The 9,815-nt window shown below is 43.2% G+C and overlaps 1 protein-coding gene across 1 annotated transcript in view; it reads right to left on the bottom strand.

Annotated features, from left to right (window-relative positions):
* Positions 1-2,053: 2,053 nt before the first annotated feature.
* whrna (whirlin a) overlaps positions 2,054-9,815 on the bottom strand; it is a 199,360-nt gene continuing 191,598 nt past the window's right edge. The window contains exons 12-13 of the mRNA XM_078551285.1: positions 4,022-4,144; positions 2,054-3,025 (exon numbers count right to left, since the gene is read on the bottom strand). Coding sequence (XP_078407411.1) covers positions 2,843-3,025; positions 4,022-4,144 — 306 coding nt within the window. The 3' untranslated portion in view covers positions 2,054-2,842. The remainder of the gene's footprint in view (positions 3,026-4,021; positions 4,145-9,815) is intronic.

The raw sequence follows: 9,815 nt of genomic DNA, 5'->3' as shown, positions 1-9,815 counted from the left end.
CTGCAGCCTGAAGGCCCTTTCAGCCTTACCACTTTTATTAACTTCCAACTGCATTTTATTGGAGTAGCCACCAGGTGTCATCTGACATTCAAATTTACCCAGCTTGGGTACAAGAACATAAGAAAATAAGAAATAGGAGCAGGAGTAGGCTGTATGGCCCATTGAGCCTGCTCTGCCATTCAATACGATCATGGCTGAAGTCCCTCTTGCTCCCCATATCCCTTAATTCAACCTGAGGAATATATCAACACATGGGTTGGGATTTGAATTCATTGTATAATTGTACTCACACTACATGGCACAAACAGAATTATGTCAGAAACTAATAATGTATTTTGTTAACAGCAATGCACAATGTTTGAGTCAAGTCACAAAGGAGGGGGCATAAACTATTAAAGTGATTCCCAATGTGCAGTGAACAACTTCTTTAGTATTAACTTTGAGAGGCTGAAGGATATACTGGACTCCCCCTTAACATACTTTACTATGTTTCACAGCATACAGACAGTGCACAACCCACTTTGCCCAAACTCGGTTAACAAAGAATCCACTCACAGACCCCAGGATTTCTCAATCAGCATCATTGCTGCTTTAATCCAAATTGACCTTGGTGAATATGGAGAATGGCGTGAAGAGATGGGCTTTTCAAACTTGCTAAGCCAATGAGGAGATTTATTTCCCTATGTGTAGATGTAATGGGTGTTTGATCACACCTTAGGGGAGATGGTGGCATAATGGTAATATCACTGGGCTAGTATTCAAGAAGCCCAGGCAAATGCCCAGGGAACATGGGTTTCAATCCCACTGCAGTAGCAGCTGGTAGAATTTAAATTCAATTAGTAAAAAATGGAATTGAAAGCTAGTCACAGTGACCATGAAAATTAACATTGATTGTCAAAACCCATCTGGTTCATCAATATCCATTAGGGTAGGAAATCTGCCATCTTTCTGGCCTACATGTGACCCCAGACCCACTGCAATGTGGGTGAGTCTTAACTGCCCTCTGAAATGGCTGAGAAGGCCACTCAGTTCAAGGGCAATTAGGGATGGGTAACAGATGTTGGCCTTGCCAAGGAAGCCCACATCCCAAAAAAGAAAAAGAAAATAAGCATGTGTAGAAACTGGGCAGGTTTCCATGTTTGTTGATTATAGCACACCTGTAAATATATGTGGTCCTATTTGCAGCAGAACCTTCCGGATACAGATCAGCCTTAACGGTCACCTACATACCCAGCATTCCAAAAACCCCAGATGCACTTGGTCATCTTCGCCTCGAAGGATTAGCAAGAGATAAAAAATAGATTTATGATTGTGCCGTTTGCAGTGAACAGGAGAAATTCCCCCCCACCCCCGTATTTTTCCATTTAGGGCTAAACTAACAATGCTTTAAACCACAAGTTGAAACAGAGCCTGCAGATATTGTACTGGATGTGACCTGTGCTTGTATGAATGCTTTCCTTCAAAAGATTTAATGCCTGTGAGCAAGAAATCTCTTCTGCCACTGGAGCTATACATTGCCTAGGAAATCTGACTGTTGCTACATAAGAGGGTTGTAAGGCTGGATTTATACTGCAACTTCAGGAGCTCAAATTGGAGCGTGTTGTGTGTTTCACTGTTTAGGGCATCAGTGCCTTTGGTATCCTTCTTAGTTAACCCACTGCCTTTGTATTGATGTACATCCTGACCCTGTGCCTCCATTCAGAAGTGACAGTGATACACAACCTTAGAGAACCAACCTGATTCATTGTGCCGCTGTTACTTCAATGCACAACTGACCTTTGTGTTTGAGAATATTTGACAGAAACGTCCTCCCCTTCTAATTTTCATAAATTTTAGAAGAAACAAATTGAGGTTGCTATGGGAATCAGGGTTTCCACCTTGGGTTGGACATTTCCTGGAGGTTTTATTATATGATCTCACACAGCCAACTGCCCCTCCCCCCACCACCCCCTCCCCCCCAAACCCCACCCCCATCTGCAATCATTTTATAATTAAGAAGCAAAAGTATTAAAAGAAAATGAAAGAAAAAAAAAAAATGGTGCCATCATGTTTCTCCAGTGTTTGCAATAGTCTCCAGGAGATTGATCTTTAATTCCTGGGCATTCCTGGAGAGTTGGCAACCCTAATGGGAATAGAATACTCTCTGAAGGACAGCCTATTGTTTAAGAGACCTTTTGCTCTTTCAGAGTGGCCGTGCAAACAGGACATCCGAGTGCAGACAACTCATCAAATAAACCTGGTGAATTCCCTCCAACCCCTACCCCACCAACCAGTCACCTCTTCTGCCACCACAGTAGTAGAGTGAGGGAAGAACAATGCTGGAAAGAAGCCACAGAAAAACACAGTCTTCACCCAGCCCTCTCTGAGGCCGTCTCAAAGTCTCTATGCTTGGAGTAGTTCCAAATTGTAGTGTGCAGTGAAAATGAACATGTTGGCCTCCTAAGATAGTATTACAGTCTGTAACATTATTCCTGATTCAGGTTAATTAGGAGAATCACTGCATTATTAACTAATTTTTTTTTTGAAAAAGGTACACATTTTACTTGTTATACAGAGGCATCTTTCAGAAAACTGAAACCAAATGGAAAAATTGAAACCCAAAACTGGATTCCGCACATGCACAGAGTTACATTTTCTTCTCATTGTGGATTCTACTGAGTAGAACTACTCCAGCCACCAGACAGCATGAGGTCCTCAAGGAAAAATGGTATAAATACTTTATCTGGAGACTCATATTATTTCTTTGTGTCTGTTGTTAAAGCCTGGGGTTTTAATGAGGGTACATTATCTTAGTTTTTTTGAAGATAAGTTTGTTAGCAGCAATGTTCATCAGCAGTGTTTCCTAAAGTGCTACATTGAATTCAGTTACCAGGAAATCAATGTAATCTCTCTCTTTGGTTTTAAATGCTTCTGCTATTCTTCTTGCAGCTTCTTTGTGTTCTTTTCCACAAAGCGGAATCCCATTGACCTCCAAAATCACATGGCCAACTTTCAACTTCCCACAATTATGTGCTGATCCTCCTCTCTGGAAAACAAGGTATACATTATTTAGGCAAATTCACTGTTATGCAATCTCTGTCTAATGGGGAAGTCACTAATTTGTCCTTTAAAGAAACTACTAAACTCTTAACGCAGTATGTCTTTTTTGTAAAGAAGTTCCTTTAAATGTGTGGCAGAGGATATTGCTAACAGAATAAAAAGACTAAGATAACACAAATAGCACCACCCATCACCGCGCCCCCCCCACCCCACCCCACCCATGCAGTGCGATAAATACTATACTGTAAAGTCAATGTTTGGAACTGAAAGATATGTATTTGAGTTCCATGGCAATCTTTGATCCAAATTTGCTTGCTTTAGTCGGATGAGTTCTGAAAACCTTTTTGCACCAAATAATCGGAATCAAAATGCTTTAGATCTCCATCGTAGGGAGAAACCGGTGTGTTCATTTGTAACCATTCTTCTGGTATCTGGTAGTAAACATTAAGCACTTCCAGCTCTCGTATAGTTCAGACAGTCGCTGAGTAAAGCCCTCTCTGCTCTATCCAAATAGTCCTGAATTTTAACCCATTCAATTATCATCCACTTGCACAGAGTTAAAATCGGGCCCAATATATGTATCAATTCTAACCTCAGAAGCACACCAAAATGTTGCAATGTGACTGCATCCATGTGGTTTCCTTTACTGAGCTCGTAAAATTAGTACAAAGTCGTGCAGAACCGATGAGCATATTGGGAGCATGCACTACTCAGGAGTGGGTTAAGATGATCCAGACTTCATTGAATATTATGACAAGAAGGTTAACTTTGCATTTGGTTGGCCTAGGGTCAAGCACAGATGCCAGATTTTATAGGGTAATGCTCTAGTTTATTGCACCATCCATCCCTAGGGTTTTGTTTTATTGAATGAAATTCAGGGTTGCTTTATATCTCCTGTTCTGTGGTTCCTTGCTGAGGGCTATACATAACATCATAAATAGTAAAATGTCAACTTGGCAGCACTCTCTGTCTACTAATTTACCTGTATGGTAACTATTCGGGGTAGTGGCTGGCGAGTGTTAGCTCCTCCTTCAATGGCAATGCCCAGAGTGGGTGCACTTTTAGGGACTCTCACCAACACGGAGGTTGGCTCCAATAAGCCAGGCTGTGACAGGAATCAAAAATTCAACAGTTAGTAAAACGATTATCCGTAATTCACCGAATTCTTCTTTCCTCTGCTCTCAGCTAATATCTAAAGACAGCACGGTCATATATTACTGAAAAAAAATTTTTCCAAACTGCTTCTCCATCTTTTATGAAAGTGCCAACTCTTGCTAGGTTTCAACTCCACAAGTGCCAACCTTCCTCTGGTACTTTGCCAGTGGATGTCAGCAGGGCTTTGAACTGGAGTAAGATCCTCATCGACCAAGCCTGGTCCATACATTCAAACTTTCTGGAGAGAACAATTGAATTTTACATCCCGTGGTCTGGGAATGCTCAGCCAAAGTGAACTAACTCCTCATGAGTGGAGGATCAGACCTACTGGATGATTGGAATATGGAGGAACCAGAAGTGTCCATGGAACAACATTGCAGCTATTGTGGCAGGATTTTCCCCATGAGTTTCAGGACCCTGATGCCAGAAGCCCACCTCTGTGGCGAACAGACATCCAGCTGGGATTTTTCCTGAACTGGCCAATTAGTGGGCCAAAAGGTGGGCTCCCCGTCCAAATATGGATGGCAGGCAGGACCTCGATGCAGGCTGCAACTAGTTGCCTTGTCAGTGAAGTGAGAAAAAGGGTGCTGCCACCATTTTGTGGTGCCCTCTCTCAAACCTACTAAAGTTTTAAATAAAAAAATATAATCAGCAGTCAGATCACCATTGTGGAAGGCCTCAATGTCTGCCTGCAGTGTTAGCCTCCTGGTCCGCCGCGGGGTGCCACCTCCAAGCAGCTACACTCCAAAGCCACTGGCCGGGAAAAGTCCAGCCACTTCTGACACTAGGCCTTTAACAGGGCTTGCAAAAAATGGAATTGGCTACACCTGGAGCAAAGGGATAAAACTGATGGCGCAAACTTACAGGAAAAGAAGAGCAAGACTTAATGCAGTAATGGTATAACATGTGTGCTCTGCTCAAAGGCAGGTCCTTGACTGCTGATGCCTCTATCTTGAGATGTTTTCTTGGCAGCTTTTGCCAATGGTGGCTTGTTACTGCCTTCCACTCTCAGGGTCAGAGAGAGGAGGCAGGTCCCAAGTCTACCTCAGCCGGAACATGAATCAAGTGCATGATGTTGGCATTAATCTGAACCACATGCAAGTAATATAGGCAACTCAGCTAGCTAGGCCCCCAATGTAGAGAAATACAGCTCCATTTTCTCATCATTTATCACTGTTTCCTTATTTTATCACTTTCTACATTCAAAAACAAAAACTCTTCCGCTTGGCAGAGTTAGGCTGTTTTTTTTTTCTCTTGGGATGTGGGCATCGCTGGCTAGGCCAGCATTTGTTGCCATTCCTAATTGCCCTTGAGAAGGTGTTGGTGAGTGGCCGCCTTGAAACGCTGAGGTCCATGCGGTCTGGGTACACCCACAATGCTGTTAAGAAGATAGATCCAGGATTTTGATCTAGTGACAGTGAAAGAACAGTGATATAGCTCCAAGTTAGGATGGTAAGTGACTTGGAGGGGAACTTGCAGTTGCTGGTGTTCCCATGCATCTGCTGCCTTTGTTCTTTTAGGTGGCAGAGATTGTGGGTTTGGAAGGTGCTATTGAAAGAGCCTTGGTGAGTTGCAGCAGTGCATTTTGTGTATGGTACACAGTGCTGCCACTGTGCATTGGTGATGGAGGGAGTGAGGGTGATGGATGGCATGCTGATCAAACTGGCTGCTTTGTCCTAGATGGTGTCGAGCTTCTTGAATGTTCTTGGAGCTGCAGTTATCCAGGCAAGTGGAGAGCACTACATCACACTCCTGATTTGTGTCTTGTGGACAGGCTTTGGGGAGTTAGTTGAGTTACTCAGCTCAAAATGTCCAGCCTCTATCCTTCTCTTGTAGCCACAGTATTTATATGGTTGGCTCAGTTCCGTTTCTGGTCAATGGTAACCCCCAGGCTGTTGATAGTGGGGGATTCAGCAATGGTAATGCCATTGAATGTCAAAGGGAGATGGTTAGATTCTCTCTTGTTGGAGATGGTCATTGCCTGGCACTTGTGTGGCATGTACGTAACTTGCCACTTATCAGCCCAAGTCTTAATGTTGCCTGGGTCTTGCTGCATTTGGACATAGACTGCTTCAGCATCTGAGCAGTTGTGAATGGTGCTGAACAATGTGCAATCGTCAGTGAACATTCCCACATCTGAACTTATGATGGAAGGAAGGTCAATGATGAATAATTTGAAGATGCTTGGTCCTAGGACATTACCCTGAGGAACTCCTGCAGTGATGTCCTGGAGCTGAGATGATTGACCTCCAACAACCACAACCATCTTCCTTTGTGCTAGGTATGACACCAACCACTGGAGATTTCCCCCCTCTGATTCCCATTGACTCCAGTTTAGCTAGGGCTCCTTGATGCCACACTTGGTCAAATGCTACCTTGATGTCAAATGCAGTCCCTCTCACCTCTCCCTCTTGAGTTCAGTTCTTTTGTTCATGTTTGGACCAAGGCTGTAATGAGGTCAGGGGCTGAGTGGCCCCAGAAGAACCTGTGTTCAGTGAGGAAAGACTCCAGAATTCCCAGCAATCAGAGCAGTGTCAATTTACTTTTACTTTATAATACCAACTGCCCCATAGCTGCAAAATGGCTGCACATCTCTTTGTCTCCCAATTAACATAATTTTGGTGCAAACATTTGCTAAAAACTGCAGACACTGAATTTTGCACCTATGTTGCTTATATGTTGCTTAATATATTATACGGACAACATAGCCGCCATTACTTTGCACCAGCTTGAAGGTCCAGCCTTATAATTCAACCATGTAAAGAGTAAGGGAAATCCAAAAACTCAGTTCTTTCCCTGAGCATAAAGAGGGATTGAATAACAACAGAATATGTTGTGCCAACATAAATATATAGTCAGCAGTGGTTGTGTAGCACAAAGGGGCTTGAGGCTGCATTCTCTGGTCAGCTTTCAACAGTCTAATTGTGCGCTCCCTGATGCCTGTGAAAGTTATTTTTAATCGCACTTGATTAATTCTAAAAAAGTGTCATCTCAATCATTTTTCTCATCAATATGCCACGTCTAATTTATAAATTCCGATGATGCACAAGATTTGAACACCAACAAGTTCAAAAAAAAGACAAATTAATTCTACCACTACTTAGCCTTAAAGGAAATGTTCTAATTGGATTAGGATTAAACTGTGTCTGTCAAATCTCACAGGAGACATTTGGCTAAATCCTCGTCACACTGTTACGTAAATCTCAACCTGTTGCCAAGCTACGGCCTTTCAAAAGCTGTTTAGAAAGAGATCAGTATTGTAGGAAATATTTAAAAATGGATTCTTTGTATGAACACTTACTTAAAGTGGTCCGACAAGTCTATTGAACCAGGACCACTTTGGTTTTCTGGCTGTGTAGGTGTCACCTTTTCAAGGCGATTGATATTTTCCTGGTTCTAATTTATACATCAAATGTCACCCTGGGCAGTTTGACAAAACCTGTAAAGGGAGAGGTAGCCTACCAAACTGCCTGGTATACTTTGATTTGTTATACGTGATGCTAGTTTTACTTTGGTTTAAATCTCAGGCAGAGAGCTGTGGTGTCACTGGATCTAGCAGATGTCAAGGTCTAAAAACAAGAGTATCCCACTTGGCCATTTGAACCTGTGCTGCCAACCTATCAGTCACAACAGTGCTATTTTTAAAAATTACACTTCCTGACAAATCCCTACACCGCTCATGGAGATGATTAAAATAATGAAGGTCATTGACAGGTTGGATAGGGTATGAGTCATCTATAATAGAACAGAACAGAATCTTAATACTCCAGCTCAGCTGGTTAAAACCAAATCTAGGAACATCTTCTTTATGTGAAGAATGTGAAATGCACTGCTCCAGAAGCTTGTAGATGCATAGCCAATTGAGGAATTTAAAATATATATATATATCTTGTAGATGGTACACACTGCTGCTACTGTGCGTCGGTGATGGAGGGAGCGAATGTTTGTGGATGTGGTGCATCAATGTCCTAGACTGTGTTGAGCTTCTTGAGCTCCATCACACTCCTGACTTGTGCCTTGCAGATGGTGGACAGGCTTTGGGGAGTCAGGAGGTGAGTTACTCGTCACAAGATTCCTAGCGTCCGACCTGCTTTAGTAGCCACAGTATTTATATGGCTAGTCCAGCTAATTTTCTGGTCAATGGTAACCCACAGGATGTTGATAGTGGGGGATTCAGTGATGGTAATGCCATTGAATGTCAAGGGGCGATGGTCAGATTCTCTCTTGTTGGAGATGGTCATTGCCTGGCACTTGTGTGGCGCGAATGTTACTTGCCGCTTGTCTGCCCAAGCCTGGATATTGTCCAGGTCTTGCTGCATTTGGATAAGGACTACTTCAGTATCTGAAGGGTTGCAAATGGTGCTGAAAATTTTGTAATCGTCAGCGAACATCCCCACTCTGACCTTATGATGGAAGGAAGGTCATCGATGAAGCAGCTGAAGATGGTTGGGCCTAGGACATTACCCTGAGGAACTCCTGCAGTGATGTCCTGGAGCTGGGGTTACTGACCTCAAAACAACCACAATCATCTTCCTTTGTGCTGTATATGACTCCAACCTGTGGGGAGTTTTCCCCCTGATTCCCATCAACTCCAGTTTTACTCGGGCTCCTTGACGCTACACTCAGTCAAATGCAGCCTTGATGTCAAGGGCAGTCACTCTCACCTCACCTAGCTCGTGGAGGCAGCCTCAAAATTGGCATTTTGCGCAGCATTCCTCTTATTATTGCTATGACATCCTTGAATGTTTCAATGGAAGAAACTCTTTGCAGCTATGTCAACAGCCAGCCATGTGTTATAGGAGACCATTAAAAGCCATTTGAAACAAGAACAGAAAATGCTGGAAAAACTCAGCAGGTCTGGTAGCATCTGTGGAGAAAGAAACAGAGTTAACGTTTCGAGTCTGTATGACCCTTCTTCAGAGCTGAGGAGAAGCGGAAATGTGATGAAATTTATACTGTTTAAGGAGGGTGGAGCAGAGGAAGCTGGATAGTAGGCCAGCGAAAGGTGGGGACAAAGGAGAGATTGACAAGGATGTCATGAACTAAAGGACAAAGGGAGTGTTAATGGTAGTGGTAAGGGCTAAAAAAAGATGCTGATAGTGGCAAAGGTAAGAAAGCAGAATGTGATAATAGCAGAACAAAGCTTGCATTGTGTGGAAGAACAACATGGAACAAGTAACATATAATCCTTTTGGGGATGGGGTGGGGGAGGGGGTGGTGGTGGGGGAAAAGGATAGAAAATGGGATAGAAGTGAGGATAAAAAAGGGGATAAAACCATGGATAAATGAATATAAATAAAAATAAAAATAGGTGGATAAAAAATGTAGGAAAAAGGGGATTAAAAAGGGGGTGAGGACAGGGGTCAAAGCGATCACCCAGTCTGCGTTTGGTCTCCCCAATGTAGAGGAGACCACATTGGGAGCAGTGAATGCAGTAGACCAAGTTGAAGGAGGTGCAAATGAAACACTGCTTCACCTGAAAGGAGTGTTTGGGTCCCTGGACAGTGAGGAGGAGGAAGGTAAAGGGGCAGGTGTTGCGCCTTCTGCGGTTGCATGGGAAGGTGCCATGGGAAGGGGCTGAGGTGTTGGGGGTGATGGAGGAGTGGACCATGGTGTCCCAA

This window comes from Cetorhinus maximus, chromosome 10 (assembly GCF_964194155.1).
Source record: "Cetorhinus maximus chromosome 10, sCetMax3.hap1.1, whole genome shotgun sequence".
NCBI lineage: Eukaryota > Metazoa > Chordata > Chondrichthyes > Lamniformes > Cetorhinidae > Cetorhinus > Cetorhinus maximus.
This window is presented reverse-complemented; position numbering and strand designations above follow the sequence as displayed.